This window comes from Nansenia antarctica (genome assembly GCF_963989245.1).
Source record: "Nansenia antarctica genome assembly, chromosome: 14".
Lineage (NCBI taxonomy): Eukaryota > Metazoa > Chordata > Actinopteri > Argentiniformes > Microstomatidae > Nansenia > Nansenia antarctica.
Window position 1 is genome coordinate 9388572 of NC_137684.1, and position 21641 is coordinate 9410212.

A 21641-nucleotide genomic window follows, 5' to 3' on the forward strand; every position below is an offset into this window, starting at 1 on the left:
TATTCCCTGCAATTACGGCGTTATTATATGATCTATAACACCGCGGACATCCATATCCGTAACCACGATTGGCAGTATCCACGCCGCTGCCCCAAAACCCCCCTAGTGGGGCCCCGCCCCCTTCTAGCTTGAAATTGACTTCTAGCTGCCTCTCAACTGTCAGCAGCAATCATGAAGCGGTCGCACATTTCTGGTCACCAAAAAAGAAACGAGAAGACAATGAAAAACGACACCAGGATAGTGGTAAGTGGATAGAAGCTGCAGAGTGCAAAAATGAAAATAAGTGCAGAGTGCAAAATAAGTAAGATATCTTAAGCAGGCAGACAGACAGACAAGCAGGCAGGCAGACAGACAGACCCAGTGGAGTCATGTAAAATGTAAATAGGAACACCAGCGGTTTCAGAATATACTTGTTTATTGATTTTTTGATTGATTTGTTTATTTATTTGTTGTTCTTGCTCTGTTTGATATTACATATTAATGTTGCTGTTTCAGAATGTGAAAACACCAGCAGTTTCAGAATGTAAGTGTGTTAAGAGTTCTAATAAGCACCATTGTGAGTTGATATTTCATTATTTATATTGCTCCAATTTGATGTTACTACACATGGCTCCTTTGTTGATCAAATACTCAGACGTGTGTGTGACTGTTAATTAATACATTATGACATTTATAATGAATTCCTTTGTTTCAGACTGTTTTTTTACTTACACACACACGAGCGCGCGCATATGCGCGAACTTCGTAAAACCGTATTATATTTTAGTGTCAGGGAAATAAATACATTTAAAAATGTCCACATCGTCACCCGCCTAAGACCCTTACCAGGGGCCTCCATAATGTTGTTTGCTTAGGGCCCCCAAAAGTCTAGGGGCTCCACTGGCATCCACCATACTGGTTTTACTTTCCCTACGGTTTGAGTTCAATGCAGTTGAAGTGGAGGGCGATAGGCCACTCTAGAGTGTTTAGATGCACCCTAGAGCCAAAGGTGAATGTCCTCATTTTCCAACCACCACAGGCAGCTGGTCCCGGATCCGGCCCAGCCCGTCTAGCATGGTGTCCAGAGTCTCCTTGCTCAGTTCCACCGTCATCGACGACTGGGAGTCACTCCCTCCTGGACAGCTCGAGTCCCCCATCTGCAATATCAACCACAGAGTTGGTGACTGACTGTCTGGAACCTCATACACAACAACCTAAGCTATTTGTTTTGCAAGATTAGAATGTTTCGAGAAATTCACCAGACCAGACAAATTCCCAACACCAGACATTTCCCCTAGACACTTCCTCATATATCTGAAAGAGTTTGACGTGTAATGGGGAAATGCTTTTTACTACACCTTGCCTTCTGGTAGAATTGAATGGAGTTTTCATGGGTTGTGTCTGAACTGAAAAGCCAATGCAATGTAGTATAGCGGGACTAGATACTAACTCTTGGCAGCCCACTTACAGACATACATTTACTAAAAGAGGATGCATGTGGTCTAAAGTAAAAAAAAACAACAACAACAACAACAACAGTCAAATCAATACAGGTGAGGAGGACACAGGGGGGTATTCCATCAACGTCGCTAAAGGAAAATCTAGGCTTATTTAAATCTCGCGAGACTTTATGTTCCAGGTGGTTGCTATGACTACCTGACTATGTCTGGGAGAGAGCATATTTCCCGTCTGACTAGCGAGGGGACAGAGAAAGACACCCTCTCACACATACAGGTACTGGAACCCCCTCCTCCTTCATAACACCCTCAGGACACTCAGAAGACATCACATGTCACAAACAGTCATGACTACAAACTTTACACAGCTGTGGCACAGACAGTTATTTACTACTGAAGCTAGTTGACATGAGGAAGGGTTATACCTAGTTGTCTAGCCTTATTCCCATGAGTGTGTCAAGTGGTTTTAAGACCAGGTGTCAGAGAAAACATCTTGTGATGCCAGAACCACATTCTTTTTGTTTGTTTGTTATTTTTTCTGAGTGGGGCAGTCCCACTCATATTTTTCATTTGTATTGACAGTTACAGTGAAGATTCAGACAGGAATCAGAACCACATTCTAAGGCCTTCAGGGTATGAGTCTCATTGCCAGGGACACAGAGCTGATAGATGCGTATTAGATGAGTATTTAACTGGAGGACAGTTCACCAGCCTCAATTGAAAAGCGTTCTTCACACCTCCTCTGAATATCTGTATGCTTCAATTCAGTCCTTGCATTCACAAAACTCATAGGCGGCGGCTGTGGCGCAGGAAGGGGGGCTGTGGTGCAGGAGGTAGAGCCGCTGTCTAATGATCGCGAGGTCGGCAGATCGGCGGTTCGAGCCCCGGCTGGCCACATGTCGAAGTGTCCTTGGGCAAGACACTGAACCCCAAATTGCTCCCGGTGAGCGGGCCGGCCGGGGCCTTGCATGGCAGCTTGCCGCCATTGGTGTGTGAATGGGTGAATGAGAGGCCGTTGTAAAGCGCTTTGGATAAAGGCGCTATGTAAGTGCAGTCTGTTTATAGGCAATGACTTGATGACAATGTCAAGAGAAACCTATTCCTGCTGACCCTGAACCTATTTCTATGTCATATCTTGTTTACTGTGCCATCAAACTGTATGTAGTTTAACAAGTTGTAAGTTACTGTTAAAGGTACAATCTGCACTAGTTACTGCTATTGTCAATTCAATTAATGATAATGTACAGTATTCCCATTGATTCTTGCAGGATAGCAAGGTTGTTTTACGACATTATTTGTATACATGTGTCATATTATAGCTTCAAAATATGTTTAAAGCGAACCTTTGAATCCATACTGGAGCTCTATCTATGAATCTAAGGTCATGTTCTCACATGAAAGTCCGAATCGTGACCTGGAGCAAGTGGATGAGATTGTAACATTGTTGCATAAATTATTTCTCTGATTTGCGTTCTCACAGCCCTTTACGTAAACGAAGTAACATACGTTATCGAAGCAACAGACATGCTAGTTGATTGATCAGAAAAATTTAAAATTGCCCGTTCGTCCCGCTCTTATCCAGATCAACGCGCATGCGCTGTTGTTTTCCTATGGACAGCCTCGATGCGTCGTTTCTAACCGGAGCGAAACCACCCTTTTCAAGCGGAGCATGCGTTGGTTGTTTGCTCCGGGAGCGACTTCGAATGCGCGTTCTCACAGCTCCAAACGACGCAGAGCAAAGCGAATTTTATGCTAAACTCCGGGTGACTGATGTCTTGATGTCTGTCCATCCCTCTAGAACCCCCGCTGTGTGGACGATGGAGGCAGGGTGATCAACAGCGTGCTGGAGGGGGACGTCAGCCTGTCGACAGGAGCAGTCATCCAACACTGCCATCTGCAGGTCAGGAGGCGTTCAGTCTCAGAGCCTGTTTACATATTCTGACATATTCACATATTCACTATATGAATAGTTCAAACTTGCATCCTTCCTTTATTGAGGGTCTGATCTGTACCCGATGGGGTACATGAAAGAAAGAGAGGTTTATTTATTATATTTTCTCTTAACAACGCCTATACAAATTCTTCACCCCCTTTTCAAACATTCACATCATCTCAATGTAGAAAAAATGTAGTAGCTTGTCATTAGGATATCTGAGGCTTGTATGCAAAAAGTAATTACTTAACTATTCTTTTTTTTTTAGGACCATATCAACATCAGCTGATATTACTGACTACTCGAAAATGATTCAAGTCACTGATTAACCTTTGAACTTTGCCCCCAGGGTCCACTAGAGCTCCAGTCAGGTTGTTTATTGTCAGGCCTGGAGGTGACCTCCTCATCGCACCTCCGGAAGCTGGCTTTAACTAATGACATCATCATCCAGGGACACCGTGTACAACTTGGAAATCTGAAGCTCACTGTTTATACAGCGCTGGGGGCTTCTGATGATCTTGAGGTAACAAAACGCTTTTTCTTGCTCTCCTTTGTTCATGTCATCACTCGGTAGCTCATGATGTCACTACAGTGCCCTGCGTCAGTAACGGGACAGTGAAGCATGTTTTCAAGTCAAACCACTGAAACATTACACAGTAAGAACAGTCCAGTATGAAAAAAAAAAGGTTAGGTTTAGAAGAAGGTGATAGAAGAAGGTTTTTCCTTCTATCAATGGCCCCGGGCCTGAGCTGGATTACTCTTCCTGCTACGACTGGTGGATTGATGATTTTGGTGGATTGCTTAGTCAAATGTATTGATTGTAAGTCGCTTTGGAATAAGGCGTCTGCTAAATGCCAAAAATGTAAAAATGTAATGTATTTAACATCCCCCAGCCTGACTCTGATCACCCCCATCGAGCCAGCCAGAGGAGGAGTTGTACAGTCTTATTAGGGCAGGCAGAAAATATCTCCTATGGTGCTCCTTAGTGCAGCTAAGAAGGATCTGAGGAGTAGAGCAGAGACAGTTGAGACACCCCCCGTCTCTCCGCCCCTGCCTCTCACCCACGCCTCCCTCTCCTCTAGGTCGCCTCTGACGATGGAACTGCTACCTTCCTCAACCACAGTTGGAGAGACCTCTACGACCGCACTGAGATACAGTAGGACTGATAGCGTGGCGAGACTAACCATCTTAGAAACTAACCACCATAGAGACTAACCACCATAGAGATGAATAGAGACTAACCCCACCCCCTGTCTTAACATTAACCTTAACATGACCCTTGACCTTGCCTTAAACCTGAAACCCAGCTCATCTAGACACTTTTTTCAGTAATATTTCCATTCTTGAGCTTTCTTTGTCTGGCGGGGAGCTACCATGTAGCCATGTAGCCATGCCAGGGGACATGAATGGGAGCAGCAGCACCACTCTCAGTATAACTACTTAACATCCCTCTACAAGATCTGTGTGGGCTGTACACGCATTGTCGATATGAAAACAATTAGCTATTTCCACTATTGCATGCATAAACTATGTATTATTGCATGTTATTCAAACTGAAAACATGATACAGTATGTGACTAGCTGTTGTACTCAGGTGGATGAGCAGAACATAATAATTAATTTTAAATTTTGCCATTTAGCAGACGCTTTTATCCAAAGCGACTTACAATTACGAATTACAGGGACATTCCCCCTGGAGTAACTGAGGGCTAAGTGCCTTACCCAAGGGCACACTAGTAGTGGTGTGGCTTCAGGCGGGATTTGAACTCACAACCTTCCGATCACAAGTCCAACTCACTATCCACTAGACCACCACTACCCCCCCATCACACCTCCCCCTTCCTCCCCTGCAGGTCTGAGGAGCTGTGGGGGTCCAGCGGACCCCGCTCCCTCCTGGAGGCTCGCCTGTTCCCGGTCTTCCAGCCCAGAGAGGGTGCTGTAGGGCTGGAGGAGGGCGTCGGCTGGCTGCTGGGCGGGCCTGGGTCGCTGAAGCAGTGGCAGGGGGCCTGGAGGCTGTCTCTCAGGGAGGTGCTGTCCCTGGCTGACCAGGATGCGGAGCTGGGCTGGAGGGAGGAGCTGTTCTTCCTGGCAGGGAGGAGGAGAGTGACGGACACACTGAAGGGCCACAGTGACCACAGCCTCCTGCCCTTCTCCTGTCCTATAACTCTCTATTTGGTTTACAGTGGGATGTTGCTAAACAGCTGTATTCTGATCTTAGCCTTGAAAGCTGCGGTACTGTCAGTTTCTTTGATGCTTAAAGGCAACTTGTTCCATTCCACTGCGCCTGTATATGTGAACAAAACTTCTCCTGTTTTTTTTACTGTGTCTACAGGGGACTAGATTATCGCAGCTTCCTCTAGTGTTGTATGAGTGTGCTATTCTCTCAAAGAGATTATTAAAGTAAGCCGGAGCTCTATTGTTCAGGACCCTGTGGACTGTCACAAGACGCATCTGACTGGCTCTGGCTTCAACTGGCAGCCATTGAAGCTCCATGAATTGGGCCTTTCCAACGTGCGCTTTGTAACGGAAGCCCAACACCACTCTAATTAATTTCTTCTGTGCTGTTTGAAGTTTAGTTTTCAGAGGTTTGTTGAGGTTCCAGTACCATGAGCTGATTGCATAATTAAAATGGCACTGAACTAGGCATGAGGCTAGGGTTCTAAGACATTTTTGGTTTAAAAACGAGGACTTCCTGGCGATGGGGTCATGCAGGCTTCCCACCAGTATTTAGCGTAGAATTTTGCGTTTTGCTCTCTATCGGTTCATTCTGAGAGAGCTCAGAGTGGGATACATAGATATCTCAAAGTAACACAAAGCTCTGTCTATGAATTTGAGATCGCACCTTTTAACACTCCACCCTCTCTCTCTCTCTCTCTCTGGGACCTCCAGTCGCGGCAGGGAGCAAAGAGAACCTGGGCGTGGCGGCCCGCTGCCTGGCCTGTATAGCTGACGTGCTGGGCTGTCTGGCCGGGGAGGGCAGGGGGGGTCTGAGGAGCGGGCCGGCCGCCAACCCTGCCTGGAGCCACGCCTTCTCTCTGCTGGAGCAGGGGGACCTGCCTGGCGGGGTGCAGACCCTGGCCGCCCAGAGACTCAACTGGCTCAGCAGGTACGACCACCCAGCACACTACCTGGTTACTATGACTACCAGCACACTACCTGGTTACTATGACTACCAGCACACTACCTGGTTACTATGACTACCAGCACACTACCTGACTACCTGAAGTGAACACTGAATGTGCTTTTTCCGGACCAAAACAGGATTCGTTCATGAAATATTTCTTTCTTTCCCTGATTGCTAATTATTAAACGTAGAGTCGTTACAACCATTAGGAAGCTTTTAGAAAGCTCGAAATGTTACATACTGTACCTTCTTAAGCCTAAATTAGATGTAAATTACTTGCAACAAAAATCCAAAAGTCAAAAGTGGCTGTATTAGAAATGAAGCCGGTCAAGATTATCGTGATGCAGCCTTTGAGTTTGCGACAATGGAAACAGATCATTATTTTGTCATTTACACGAGTCAATAATACATGCAGTATTAGTAGTGTTAGTGTGACCTACTGCGTGGATGTGTTGCTGCCCTCTACAGGACAGACTTGCTAGTGCGTGCGGCGCGACACTACGAGGGGGCTGGGCAGGTGCTGCTACGCCAAGCTGTGATGTCAGCACAGGCGTACGTCTCCATCGGTCGTGGCGAGGTGATGCCCATAGGGGCGTGGCAGGAAGTGGAGTGTCCTGCCAGGTTGGACCTATCAGGTGAGTCGCAGAGGCCTGGTTCACCAGTTCTTATGAACACTAAAACAGCCATGAGGGGTCATTTGACCTCTGTGACTAAAGAAAAATGTTATATCTTTGCACTCTATCAAATTTCAGGACCCTCCTTTCATGACTTTTCCTAGATATGTGCGTTCTACCACCCAGTATCCTTACATTTTCAAAATCACATCAGGATAAGCTAGTATAAAGCTATGTTGCCGTTTTTCTGTGTAGGAAGCAGGCTAATTGAACAGATGGCCAACTAGTGGTCGTTGTGTGTAAGTAGCAGCTTGAGCATTGTAAAGAGGCGGCTCTTTTAGTAGGTAAAAAAGGCACGGCTGTTCTAGTGTTAACACACCACCAGTCACAGCAGTAAGCCTGGAGATATTAGGCCCTCAAAACCCACTACTTCAAGCTCGCCTTCACCAGTTAACCCTCTCCCTCTCCCAGTGGAGCCCCTAGACTTTTGGGGGCCCTAAGCAAACAACATTATGGAGGCCCCTGGTAAGGGTCTTAGGCGGGTGACGATGTGGACATTTTTAAATGTATTTATTTCCCTGACACTAAAATATAATACGGTTTTACGAAGTTCGCGCATATGCGCGCGCTCGTGTGTGTGTAAGTAAAAAAACAGTCTGAAACAAAGGAATTCATTATAAATGTCATAATGTATTAATTAACAGTCACACACACGTCTGAGTATTTGATCAACAAAGGAGCCATGTGTAGTAACATCAAATTGGAGCAATATAAATAATGAAATATCAACTCACAATGGTGCTTATTAGAACTCTTAACACACTTACATTCTGAAACTGCTGGTGTTTTCACATTCTGAAACAGCAACATTAATATGTAATATCAAACAGAGCAAGAACAACAAATAAATAAACAAATCAATCAAAAAATCAATAAACAAGTATATTCTGAAACCGCTGGTGTTCCTATTTACATTTTACATGACTCCACTGGGTCTGTCTGTCTGCCTGCCTGCTTGTCTGTCTGTCTGCCTGCCTAAGATATCTTACTTATTTTGCACTCTGCATCTTATTTTCATTTTTGCACTCTGCAGCTTCTATCCACTTACCACTATCCTGGTGTCGTTTTTCATTGTCTTCTCGTTTCTTTTTTCTTTTTTGGTGACCAGAAATGTGCGATCGCTTCATGATTGCTGCTGACAGTTGAGAGGCAGCTAGAAGTCAATTTCAAGCTAGAAGGGGGCGGGGCCCCACTAGGGGGGTTTTGGGGCAGCGGCGTGGATACTGCCAATAGTGGTTACGGATATGGATGTCCGCGGTGTTATAGATCATATAATAACGCCGTAATTGCAGGGAATACTTTACCAAACTAGCTATTTCACAATGAAAAGTAGTTAAACTCTTAACTACCCTCATATTGTTTAGCTTGTCAAACTAAAACTGTCCTTGGATAAATGTATGCGCAGCGCGAGCGCAGCGCAGCGCGAGCAGACTCAGAGCGACTGAACGCTAAATGCCATGATTTCCATTGAAAATACATTCATCCAAGGACAGTTTCAGTTTGACAAAAAGGCCCTTTTTGTTTGGTGGCCCCAAGCAATTGCCTTGGTTGCCTCTATGGACGGGGCGCCTCTGCCCTCTCCCCCTCCCCTTCCCATGTGTCCCCAGCACTACCTCAATTACGCCCCTATACTTTCTTTTATTTATTTATTTTGTTTCTTTTTATTATTACTACTCGATCTTTTCAGTTTGTAAAGCGTCTTTGAGTGTCTAGAAAAGCACTATATAAGTCTAATGTGGGGTGGCTGTGGCGCAGAAGGTAGAGTCGGCGTCTAATGATTGGAAGGTTGGCAGATCGGCGGTTCGAGCCCCGGCTGGCCACATGTCAAAGTGTCCTTGGGCAAGACACTGAACCCCAAATTGCTCCCAATGAGCGGGCCGGCGCCTTGCATGGTAGCTTGCCGCCATTGGTGTGTGAATGTGTGTGTGAATGGGTGAATGAGAGGCTGTTGTAAAGTGCTTTGGATAAAGGCACTATATAAGTGCAGTCCATTTACCATCCATCTGTTAAACGAGAACAGCCATGGAGGGGGCATTTGACCATAATGTATTATTATTATTATTATTATTATTACAAGTTCTTATGAACACACCACCAGTCAACAGCAGTAATCTCCCCCCCAGGTGGCTGGAGTGACACGCCCCCCATCGCCTTTGAACACGGCGGCTCCGTGGTCAACGTGGCCGTGAGGGTCGATGGGAGGCGGCCCATCGGCGCCAGGGCTCGGCGCATCAAGGAGCCCCGCCTGCTATTGGTCAGTTCCAGCGGAGGGATGGACTGCGGTGTCGCCATGGAGACCGTTTGTGAAAGGCTGGAGGATCTGAAGGACCACTGTCAGCCGCACGCACCTGGTGAGGCTCTGCTTGCTGCCTCCCTCCATCGAGGTAGGGAGGGAGGGGGGAGGGGGGAGGGGAGGAGAGAGAGGGGAGGGGAGGAGGGAGGGGCTAGGGGAGGAGGGAGGGGCTAGGGGAGGAGGGAGGGAGGAGGGAGGGAGAGAGGAGAGGGATGGAGGGAGGAAGCAAGCAGGGGACAGGGGAGGAGGGAGAGAGGAGAGGGATGGAGGGAGGAGTGGTGTGGTAGTACAGTACATGTCGGGTCAGGGGTTTTTCTTATTTGAAAATTGAAATAAAACTTCTGTGAACAGTCAGCAGGGTTCCCACGGGTCCTTGAAATCCTTGAAAGTTTGTGAATTTGAGAGAAAAAAAATCAAGGCCTTAAAAGTTTTTCAAAATAGACATAGGTCATTGAAAGTGCTTGAATTCCTCTCTCTCTCTCTCTCTATTTTTTTAAAATATATATTCAAAAATGTTTTTCTTAGCTCGTCAACTAGTAAATAAGTCTCTGTATTGCTTAACTTTACACATATTTCACAATATATTGTTTTGCTGTTCTGTGATAGAGAAGGCAAGAGACCATCTAGTGTTCACACATTCAAGCCTCTCTTTTTAATTGTTGTCTGTGAGCGGATAGTTCCTATTATATCAATTCTCATCTAGATGCGTCTCAAACTATGCCGTGTTGGGTCCTTGACTTTGAGGGAATTGAGTCTTGAAAGTCCTTGAAAGGTGCTTGAATTTGATGTTTCAGAAGGTGCGGGAACCCTGGATTATGCAATAACTGCAATAACTAATCTGCAACCCATTGACCTCACTAGATGCTGGGTATTGTCTGGGGATGGCCTGTACTGCAGCCATCTTCACTTGTTTGTTTTTAGATCATTTTGCCTAAACTCTTATCAGGAAATTATGTTCAATTGGATTAAATGTAAAGATTGACTTGGCCATTCAAGAATTGCCGTAGTAACTCCCTAGTTGCAGTTCAAAGTAGTCACAGATGAAATGGTGAAAGCATTTATAATCAAGTTTGTTATCAATAATAAGTTTGTCTTCCGCTCCTTCCTCTCCTCTCCAGTTCCTTAGCCAATCAGGTCAGTAAGCCATCTCCTGCAACAGAATCACTGTATTCAGGCAGAGCCAATGTCAAGTGAGCTCAGCTGATTATATTAGTCTATAGGCCCCACTCCACTGGAAATAATACTTTAAGCTCTTTTGTTATACCTTGATAATGAACTGTATGGACACACACACACACACACACACACACAAACCCTCACACACTCATGTAGTGTATGGGATGTATTACCTGAGCCTGCTGGCTGGGATTTCTCTGAGTGGAGGCTGGTATTCAGGGCCCAGGCTGCTGCGATTGTGGTGACCGTTAGGTGATCCTTATGGCCCATGTTCACCTGCAACAAAGTCAAAACAGGACATAAGGGGGTTAGAGGTGATTGGTGGAAGAAGAGGAGGTAGAATGCAAAGTCAGAGTAGTGACTTTGGTCCACAAATCAGGAAGCAGATCATGGTAGTTAGGTCAAGGTATAGCCTACACATTTCCCCCCAACCATAACACAGCCTCAGATGTCAGACTATAGACTACTGTAGATTATATCTCGTTCTATTCATTCTTTTTCACTCACCATCCGTTGCCTCTCTTTTGTCAGAGCTTCCTCCCTCGGTTTTTTGTCCATCTTCAATTCTTCTCTCTCTTTCTCCTCTTTCTCTCTCTCATTCATAATGCTCTCCCTTGTCTGCATCTTTTCCAGCTTTTCTTCCAGCAGTCCTCTCTGGTTAGTCAGGGCGTCGCTGTCGCTCCATGTTTCGAGCATATGCTCCTGTTGAGCTCTGTTCAGTTTGAGCCTCTCTTGCCAGAGCCTCTCTCCCTTCTCAGCCATCTCCTCTTTCTCCTTCCTCAGAAGTTCCTCCTCTTTCTTGTTCTTCAAACGCTTTTTGAGCATGTGCTCCTGTTGAGCTCTGTTTAGTTTGAGCCTCTTTTGCCAGAGCCTCTCTCCCTTCTCAGCCATCTCCTCTCTCTCCTTCCTCAGAAGTTCCTCCTCTTTCTTGTTCTTCAAACGCTGCTGTTCGGTTTCCTGTCTCTCTCTTTCCATCCTCTCCATTTCCTCACTCTCTCTCAAGTTCATCTTGCTCTCCCTCTCCTTTAACTTCTCTCTCTCTTCTTCCAGCAGTCCTCTCTGGTTAGTCAGGGCATCAGTGTCGCTCCATGTTTTGAGCATGTGCTCCTGTTGAGCTCTGTTTAGTTTGAGCCTCTTTTGCCAGAGCCTCTCTCCCTTCTCAGCCATCTCCTCTTTCTCCTTCCTCAGAAGTTCCTCCTCTTTCTTGTTCTTCAAACGCTTTTTGAGCATGTGCTCCTGTTGAGCTCTGTTTAGTTTGAGCCTCTTTTGCCAGAGCCTCTCTCCCTTCTCAGCCATCTCCTCTCTCTCCTTCCTCAGAAGTTCCTCCTCTTTCTTGTTCTTCAAACGCTGCTGTTCGGTTTCCTGTCTCTCTCTTTCCATCCTCTCCATTTCCTCACTCTCTCTCAAGTTCATCTTGCTCTCCCTCTCCTTTAACTTCTCTCTCTCTTCTTCCAGCAGTCCTCTCTGGTTAGTCAGGGCATCAGTGTCGCTCCATGTTTTGAGCATGTGCTCCTGTTGAGCTCTGTTTAGTTTGAGCCTCTTTTGCCAGAGCCTCTCTCCCTTCTCAGCCATCTCCTCTCTCTCCTTCCTCAGAAGTTCCTCCTCTTTCTTGTTCTTCAAACGCTGTTGTTGCATTTCCTGTCTCTCTCTTTCCATCACCTCCCTTTCTCTCTCCATCTCCTCACTCCTCCTCTCAACCTCCTCTGCCTTCTTCCAAACGGCCTCATCCTTTGCCCTCAACTCCTCCCTGTCCTCCAATAAGATGTCTGTCTTCTCTTTCCACCACTCTACCTTTATTTCCACCTGCTGTTGCTTCCTGCTCAACACCATGTTGTCTCTGTTGAGCTGCTTCCTTTCCTCAAAGAGGGCCACCTCCATTCCTTCCATCTCCTCCTCCTTCTTCTCCAAGGCCTCCATAGCACTCCTTATATCCTCCCACTGTCTCTCAATATCTTCTCTCTCTTTGTCCATGTTTGCAAATGAATGTAGAACACTGCACTGCACTGAGCTGAAGTTACTTACTTTTGAATGTTTTACATCCGTTGTCATGGTAGTGATAAACAGCATCAGAACTTCTATACATTCCAACATTCTAAATGACACAATAAAAGATATAGGCTGCCTTCGTAAATTCGCTCTGGAAATCTGATCAGCACTCATGGAATGCCTCTTGTCCAATCAAATTACTTGGTCCCTTGCCGTTGAACACACTGTGCGCTCCGGCGCTCTCAGAGCGAATTTACGAAATGGTAAATGGACTGACTTATAGCGCCTTTATCCAAAGCGCTTTACAACGGCCTCTCATCCACCCATTCACACACACATTGTCCGCGGTGTCTTGAAAAGTATTAAAAGTTGATAAATCGATTTTGGGAAAATCAAGACCCTTAATAAGTATTAAAAAGTCTTATCACGATTTTATGAGGTCTTGAATTTTGTATGTATTTTTCTGAATTAGACTCTGTCCAAAGAGTTTGTCCTAAAAACTTTTAGTAAAAGTTCGTGAATTTATTAGTTTTATTAAAAAAACTAAGATGAACCGGAAACTTTAACGTAATGCATAACCCCGAGGTTACGTCACATGACGCCCTGAGAGCGAAAGACGAAAACGAATTTCTTTGAATCATTTTGTAGAAACCAAGTGGAAAGTGTAAAAAAATAACAATGGGAAAGTGTACATTTGCGGAGTCCTGGTTGGATGTGCCAGACTTTAAGCCATGGCTGCCTGCAACCAGTCGCCGGTAACATCAGGGAGGCGTATTGTATATGTAAAAAGAAAATAAGTGTTGCATCGATGGGGATCAACGGGGTTAAGTCGCACATGCATGGCGCTAGCCACAAGGCCGCCGTTGGTCACCGAGAGCGGCAGCTCTCTATTGTAAATGTTTGTGCTACTGCCGTTGCAACACTACCTAAATCTACTGCCGACGTTACACCAGCCGCACCCAATGAAGCTCACGTTACAGCTACGACCGTGGCTACTAACAGGGCAGCCACCTCTGCCTCGTCTTTTGCCGACATCAGGTTGGCTCTGGGCGGCACACAAACACTGCGTGCGGAGATTATATGGTGTCTCGACACAGCGGTGAAACACCACTCACTGAACTCAAACGAAAACATTTCCGATGTTTTCAAGGCAATGTTTCCAGACTCGGACATTGCCAAGACGTTCTCCTGTGGCAAGGACAAAACTGGATATTGTAGTGCCGGAGGAAAAAGGAAAGACGTAGGCAACGTAATGATAACTGTTTAATCAAAACAACAACTTGTACTCTCAGTACAGGACCAGAAAATGGTTACCAAAACTCGTGTATCTAAACAGGAAGGTGCAACGTTAATAATCCTCCCCTCTGCCCCTAGTGCCAGAACTGGTTCCCTCCCACTACACAACCAACAGTAAGAGGAGAACATGAACCCATAATGTAGTCACTACACCAGCCCCCCCAGTGTTCACCTCAATATTGGAAATCCTCACGGCGAGGAGGGCGTATGGCCCGGCCCCTACGATCGTAGGTAAAGTCAGGAGGTGCGGGAGGAGGTGTGACATCGCCCATCACGTCCTCCTGCAGGGAAGGACGGGGGGCAGCGACGACCGGGGGCTCGCGAGCTGCGGGGGGTTGTCGGGGTCGGAGGGGGGAATGGCCAGGGCGCGGCAGGGGAGGTAGGACTGGAGGCCGGCCTCTGCGCGGTGGCAGGGCCAAGTCCAGGGGCAGTTCAAGGTCCAAGTGGGCCGGTTTGAGGCGATCAACGGACACACACTCAGGCCTACCCCCCATGTCAACCATGAAGTTCTTGGCTCCGGCCTCGATGACACGGAAAGGCCCGTCATAAGGAGGACGTAGTGGAGTCCTGTGGCCATCATGACGAATGAAAACGAACCTCGCTGAGTGCAGCTCCGGGGGCACCCTCGAAGTAGGGACACCATGCTGCGTAGTCGGGACCGGGACGAAGGTCCTGGCGCTGTCCAGCAGGGAGGCGCGCTGAGCGGCGGCGGACCAGGGCTCCGTTGACTTGGGAATGAAGTCACCGGGGACCCGCAGCGGCTGTCCAAACACCAGCTCAGCGGACGACGACTGGAGGTCCTCCTTAGGCGCTGTCCTGAGCCCCAGCATGACCCACGGCAGCTTGTCAAGCCAGTCGCTGTCCGTGAGGCTGGCTCGAAGGGCGGCCTTCATGGATCGATGGAAACGCTCACAGAGCCCGTTCGCCTGCGGGTGATAGGCGGTTGTGCGGTGGAGCTTGACCCCCAGATTCTCCGCCACCGCTGCCCACAGCTCTGAAGTAAACTGTGAGCCACGGTCAGAGGAGAGATCAGCAGGGGTGCCGTAGCGGGAGACCCACACCGCGATGAACGCCCGGGCCAGGTCGGGGGCTGTCGTTGAGGAGAGCGGAACTGCCTCCGGCCAGCGAGTCGTCCTGTCCACCATGGTAAAGAGATAGGTGTATCCGTGCGAGGGGGGCAGCGGCCCTACCAGGTCCACGTTTACATGATCGAACCTCCGCTCAGGCACAGAGAACTGCTCCAGGGGGGCCTTGACGTGTCGATGCACCTTGGCGCGCTGGCAGGCGATGCACGTGTCAACCCAGGCCCTCACATCCCTCTTGAGCCCATGCCAGACGAATTTCTCTGACACCAGCCGTGAGGACGGTTTCCTACCAGGGTGAGACAAGCCGTGTATCGCCTCGAAGGCGGGGCGCCTCCAGTTGGCGGGGACCACCGGTCGTGGCTGACCCATGGAGACGTCGCACAGGAGCGTGGCCCCTGCGTCACCGAAAACCACCTCTTCTAGGCGCAGTCCTGTGTCCGACAACTTGAGAGCCTGGACGGCGGGGTCGGCGGCCTGGTCTGCAGCCATGCGCGCGTAGTCCAAACCCAGTTGGACCGCACCAACCACCGCCCTGGAGAGACAATCCGCGACCTGGTTGGACTTCCCAGCAACGTGCTGGATGTCTGTGGTGAACTCGGATATGTAGGCGAGCTGGCGCTGTTGGCGGTCGGACCACGGCTCCGCCACCTTGGACATGGCGTGCGTGAGTGGCTTGTGGTCCACGTAGGCCGTAAACTCGCGGCCCTCCAGTAAAAAACGGAAGTGTCTGACAGCAAGCCACAGCCCGAGGAGCTCCCTGTCGAATGTGCTGTACCTTTGCTCTCTGGGAGACAGCTGGCGGCTGAAGAATGCAAGAGGCTGCCAGGCGTCCCCAACCCACTGTTCGTACACCGCTCCCACAGCAAAGTCAGAGGCGTCCGTGGTGAGAGCAGTGGGTGCCGAGGGCGAGGGGTGGGCCAACATGGCAGCGCGGGCCAGGGCCGCCTTGGTGTCCTGAAAGGCTTTGACACGCTCCGCCGTCCAGTCCACCGGCTGCTTCAGAGTCTTGCCCTTCTGGGCATCGTACAGAGGCCGCAGGATGTGAGCGATGTGGTGGAGGAAGCGATAGTAGAAGGTTACCATCCCGATGAACCCCTTGAGCTCGCTGATTGTGCTGGGGCGCGGGAAAGCAGCGACAGCTTCTACCTTCGAGGGGAGGGGGGTCACCCCCTCTGCGGAGACCCGGTGCCCGAGAAAGTCGATGGCGCTCCGTCCGAACTCACACTTCGCCGGATTGACAATCAGCCCATGTTGGCTGAGCCGTGTGAAAAGGGCCCGGAGGTGGGACAGGTGCTCCTCCTCCGTGGTGCTTGCGACGAGGATGTCATCCAAGTAGACGAAGAGGAATGGTAGGTCCCGGAGCACCGAGTGCATGAGGCGTTGGAAGGTCTGCGCCGCGTTCTTCAGGCCGAACGGCATCCGCAGAAACTCGAAGAGCCCAAATGGCGTGATTACGGCCGTCTTAGGGACGTCCTCGGGGTGCACCGGCACCTGATGGTACCCCCGTACCAGGTCCACTTTGGAGAAGAAGCGTTTGCCTGCCAGGTTCGCTGAAAAGTCCTGGACATGTGGGACCGGGTAGCGGTCAGGCTTGGACGCGTCGTTGAGGCGGCGGTAGTCCCCACATGGGCGCCACCCGCCGTCTGACTTAGGGACGATGTGCAGGGGAGACGCCCAGGGGCTGCTCGAGCGCCGAACGATGCCCACCTGCTCCATATGCGCAAACTCCGCCCTGGCGATGGCCAGCTTCTCCGGGTTGAGGCGCCTGGCCCTGGCGTGGAGGGGAGGCCCCTCGGTCTCGATGTGGTGCTCCACTCCGTGTTTCACCGTGGGCGCGGAGAAGGTGGGCTTGGTAAGGTCGGGGAATTCGGCGAGCAGCCGAAGGTACTGGTCACTTTCGGCGAGCGTATTGGACCACCCGCTGTAGACCGCCTCCCCCTGCGTACAGGCGAATGAAGCGAAAGTCTGTGAGTTGACCAGGCGCCTGTTCCCCACGTCCACCAACAGGTTGTGGGCGCACAGAAAATCCGCACCAAGGAGGGGAAATGTGACAGCCGCTATGACAAAATCCCACGAAAAACATTGCCCTCCGAAGCACACGTCCACCGCCCTAGTGCCGTAAGAGCAGATAGGTGTGCCGTCCGCGCCTGCCAACTGCGGACCACGCTCCTCCTTCGCCATATCCGATCTCTCTGCCGGAATGATGCTCCACTGGGCACCTGTGTCACAAAGGAAACTGCGACCAGAGGCGGTGTCTTGTATGAAGAGCAGCCTGTTGGTGACGCCAGCGCTCAGGGCCACTACTGAGCGCCGGCCCCGCCGTTTCCCGTCGGTCCGAAGGTGCAGGGTGAGCGGCACCGTTTGGCCTTGGCGCCAAAAGTGGCGTGGTAGAAACAATGGCCCGCAGCGTTACCCTGCTGGCCAGAAGGTCTGGCGTCATCCTTCGCTCTCCTGCGACGGTCGGGTGGCGGGGCGGCCGCGGGAGCGAGCAGGTCGGGGGACCGTTGAGGCATGGCCAAGACGAACCGGTCCGCCTCCCTGGCCAGGGCGCGGGGCTCCATGATGGCGGTGTTGGCCAGCGCCATCCTAACTTGAGCTGGCAATGTGCGCATGAACAGCTCTGTGAAGAGGATCATGGGGTCTTCTGTACCGAGCAGGTTTAGCATCCTCTCCATGCTCGCAGAAGGCCTCTCGTCACCCAAGTCCGACATGGCAAATAGGCGACGCACCCTCTCCGCAGTGGACAGTTCAAATGTCTCTAGAAGCAGGGCCTTGAGGCGCTCATATTTGTTCGTCGTCGGGGGAGCAGACAAAAAACCTACCACTCGAGCCGCGGTGGAGCTGCCCAACATTGCCACAGCATGGTTGTACCGGTCGTCGTCGTCATCGATGTCACTTTTATTGAAATGTGCCTCTACAATAGCAAACCATGCAGCAGGCGTTGAGTCCCAGAATTCTGGTAGCTTGAGAGTGGGAGTGTGCGCACCACGCGTTACCCTGACAGGGGATGGTGATGGCTGCCGCTGGTTTGAACGTCTTCCTCGCCCGGACATTTTGCAGGATTGTAATGTTCGTCGCTGGTTTTCGTACACAATTACGTTAACAAAAATCCACGTCGGGTCACCAGTGTAGTGCCGGAGGAAAAAGGAAAGACGTAGGCAACGTAATGATAACTGTTTAATCAAAACAACAACTTGTACTCTCAGTACAGGACCAGAAAATGGTTACCAAAACTCGTGTATCTAAACAGGAAGGTGCAACGTTAATAATCCTCCCCTCTGCCCCTAGTGCCAGAACTGGTTCCCTCCCACTACACAACCAACAGTAAGAGGAGAACATGAACCCATAATGTAGTCACTACACCATATAATAAGATTCGGGATAGCACCATACTTTAAGCAGCAGCTCATTGACACCATTAACAAGGCTGGCCAGTTTGTGCTGATGTTTGACGAGTCTCTCAACCAGTCAACAAAAACGAAACAGCTCGACGTCCACATTCGGTTTTGGCAGGATGACCGTGTTCAATCACGGTACATTGGCTCTCAATTCCTGGGACACGGAAAAGCTGACGACCTGCTGCATCACATCAAAGTACGTTTTATATTATATTGTGAAACATTTACATTTTTCATACTTATACTTATGGACAATCGTGTGGCTAAAGTGTAGATTAATAGATAAGATTGGGATGTGGCAAGTGACTCGACACAGGTTGATGGGATTGGGGAGGAGGAGGCATGGACGGTAGAGAGGGTGGTTGTCTGTCAGTAAGGATAAAAATGTATCCCTAGGGATAAATGTGACACAGAGAGTGGTGTAATAAGGTTACTGTTGGATGTGTGATTTTGATTGATTGATGTGTGTGTGTGTGTGTGTGTGTGTGTGTGTGTGTGTGTGTGTGTGTGTGTGTGTGTGTGTGTGTGTGTTTGTGTGTGTGTGTGGTTATTGTGGGTCCTTTAACTAGCAAATTGTCTTCATTATTCTTGAGGAGTGAAGTTGGGTGACCAGGCTAGCAGTTCAGTTTAGCTTGAATGGCTTGGAAGTAATTTACATATAATGATGAGTGGAAATTAGGCTATAGTTTTATCTTACTGAATGTCTGAATGGCAGTGTATTTCAAGAATAAACATTTAATGAATATTGTCATTAAATACTAATTGCTGTGTCTATTCACAGGAATGTGTTGCAAAACTCAATATGAGGCAGCTTCTATCCATCAGTATGGACGGCCCAAATGTCAACTTGAAGTTGGCAGACCTCCTCCAGAAAGAGCATGCTGAGCTGTATGGTGCTCATCTAGTCAATGTTGGAAGCTGTGGGCTTCACACCATCCACAATGCAGTGAAGGCAGGTTTTACTATGTGGCAGCTGGACAAGCTCCTTCGAGCACTCCATTTCCTTTTCCACAATGTTCCAGCTAGGAGGGAAGACTTCACTGCCTTGACTGGGTCCACCTGCTTTCCGCTACCATTCTGTGGCCACGGGTAGGTTGAGAATACACATTGAGAAAGGGCTTGGCCTGAAATGTCTGTGTTTTTATGTGGCAACAATGAAGTAAAATGACACAATTAAAATTGGAGTGACCTGACATTGTCCATTTTTGCACAGGTGGGTTGAAAATGTCCCTGTGTCAGAGAGGGCAATTCTAGTGTGGCCAATGATCATGATGTACATGGATGCAGTCCAGCAGAAGAAGCTCCCAAACCCCGGTACTGCCTCTTACGACATCATTGAGGCAGCACAAGCGGATCCCCTCATCATCGCCAAGCTCCAGTTCTTCCTGGCGATATCCAGGACCTTCAGGCCCTTCCTGACCAACTATCAAACTGATGAGCCAGTTCTGCCCTTCTTGGCCAAAGATTTGAGTGAGCTGCTGAAGGTAGTCATTACACTAGGGCCTAATTCAACTATGATTAATCTATATTAACTAGTCCATACCCGTGGATTTGTGGTGGTCCACAACTCTGCAAAATAGTGCCCCTCTGCCAATCCATCCTCAATGCCATGTGCAGTTTTACATAGATTGGCCAAGTCACTTGAGATAAAACATTGATGCAAAGAAACACACACACTCACACCAATTATCTGTTTAATGGTAGGCTAGTAGGATAGTTCTGTCACTGATTGCTTGCTATATCCTTTTAAGAGTCTCCTGCGGCGGTTTGTAAAGGGGGAGCTCCTGCAAGACGCCACTCCCCTGAAGCTGACCAAAATTGACGTGGCTGATGAGGCGGACAGGGTATCCTACAAGGATGTTGACATAGGCCTGGGTGCTGAAACTGCCATCAAGGTAATTTTGATACTGCCTATTTTCTTTTCAGGGATGTATGTCTGGATTTGCTCTATCTGTACACCAATCCAACTACAATTTGTACATCTTATTCTGCTGTTGGTATTATTATTATTAATTAATAATAATAATAATAATAATAATAGCGGATATGGAGAAACTTTTTTTAGACTATAAAGCTTACCTTCTACATAATTTATAGCCTATGTTTATAGTCTGTTCCTTATTTGTCACGGGCACTTCAGGGCAAGCCAGGAAGCAGGGTAGGTGAGCTTTCTGTGCTCACCTTCAGGAAAGAGTGCATGCAGGGCCTGGTTAACATGGTTAAGAAAGTGCAGGAGAAAAGCCCCCTGAACATTCCAGTGATCAGGGCCATTGGATGTTTGGATCCCACAAGCATGCACAGAGATGCAGAGTGGTGCCTCGCAAAGATGAAGACAACAGTACAAACAATGCTGCAGGACAAGCAGTTGGCAGGAGGCGTCTCAGCTGGTAGGAAAAATATACAGAGAGTAGAAGTGGATAGGTTACTGTAGGCTAAGACCATTTTCTGTGCATTCTTTTGTCAGTGTGAAAGTGTCTAAGCTTTTTTCAAATGCATCCGAATGAAATAATAGTAACACAGAAGATATCTACACTACACTGCTTTCCTTTTAATTACTTTACAGACACTGTGCCGTGTATTTGTCCAATGAAAGATTAACTAAATGACTAGAATTTAATTTAACCTATTAGTAATATGTATTTAATTTCCCCTGTTCCAGGTGATGTGATCGTCCAACAGTTCCAGAGCTTTCTCTCTCTTGAGGCGAGAGATGAGAGATTCCTCTCCTTTCAGCCCCTGAAGGAGCGGCTTGATGTGTTCCTGCACTCAGCACTCAGCCAGTCTTACCCTGAGCTGTCCAAGTTTTCTCAGAGCCTTCTACTTCTGTCCCATGGACAAGCCACGGTAGAAAGAGGATTCTCCATCAACAAGGAGGTTGAAACGTGCAACATCCTTGAAAGGTCGATGGAAGCTTTGAGGTTGATCTGCGACAAGGTCTGTGTCTGTGGGGGTGTTCTCAAGGTACCTCTCACCAAGGAGTTCATGGGTTCAGTAGCCTCTGCAAGGTCAAAGTACAGGATTTACCTGGAAGATGAACGGAGGAAGAAACTGAGTTCTGCACAGGGCCTCAAGAGAAAAGCCGTTCTAGAGGACATAGAAGACCTGAAGAAAAAGAAAAAGCTTCTGACAGAGGTGTGCCACTCCCTCCAAAGAGATGCTGATCAGCTAGCCGAGCAGGCAGAGGGGAAATGTGGATCATTAATGGCCCAGCTGCTCACAAAATCAAACACCCTGAGAAGA

General features: G+C 48.5%; 1 protein-coding gene across 1 annotated transcript in view; it reads left to right on the plus strand.

Annotated features, from left to right (window-relative positions):
* Positions 1-1053: 1053 nt before the first annotated feature.
* The window catches only part of LOC308169808 (L-fucose kinase-like), a gene marked incomplete at both ends in the record, with an annotated part of 29176 nt that continues 8588 nt past the window's right edge, over positions 1054-21641 (plus strand). The window contains 9 exons of the mRNA XM_080544553.1: positions 1054-1155; positions 1585-1713; positions 3235-3336; positions 3719-3892; positions 4452-4525; positions 5223-5572; positions 6259-6475; positions 6962-7128; positions 9291-9518. Of these exons, the coding sequence (XP_080400679.1) occupies positions 1054-1155; positions 1585-1713; positions 3235-3336; positions 3719-3892; positions 4452-4525; positions 5223-5572; positions 6259-6475; positions 6962-7128; positions 9291-9518 (1543 nt within the window). The remainder of the gene's footprint in view (positions 1156-1584; positions 1714-3234; positions 3337-3718; positions 3893-4451; positions 4526-5222; positions 5573-6258; positions 6476-6961; positions 7129-9290; positions 9519-21641) is intronic.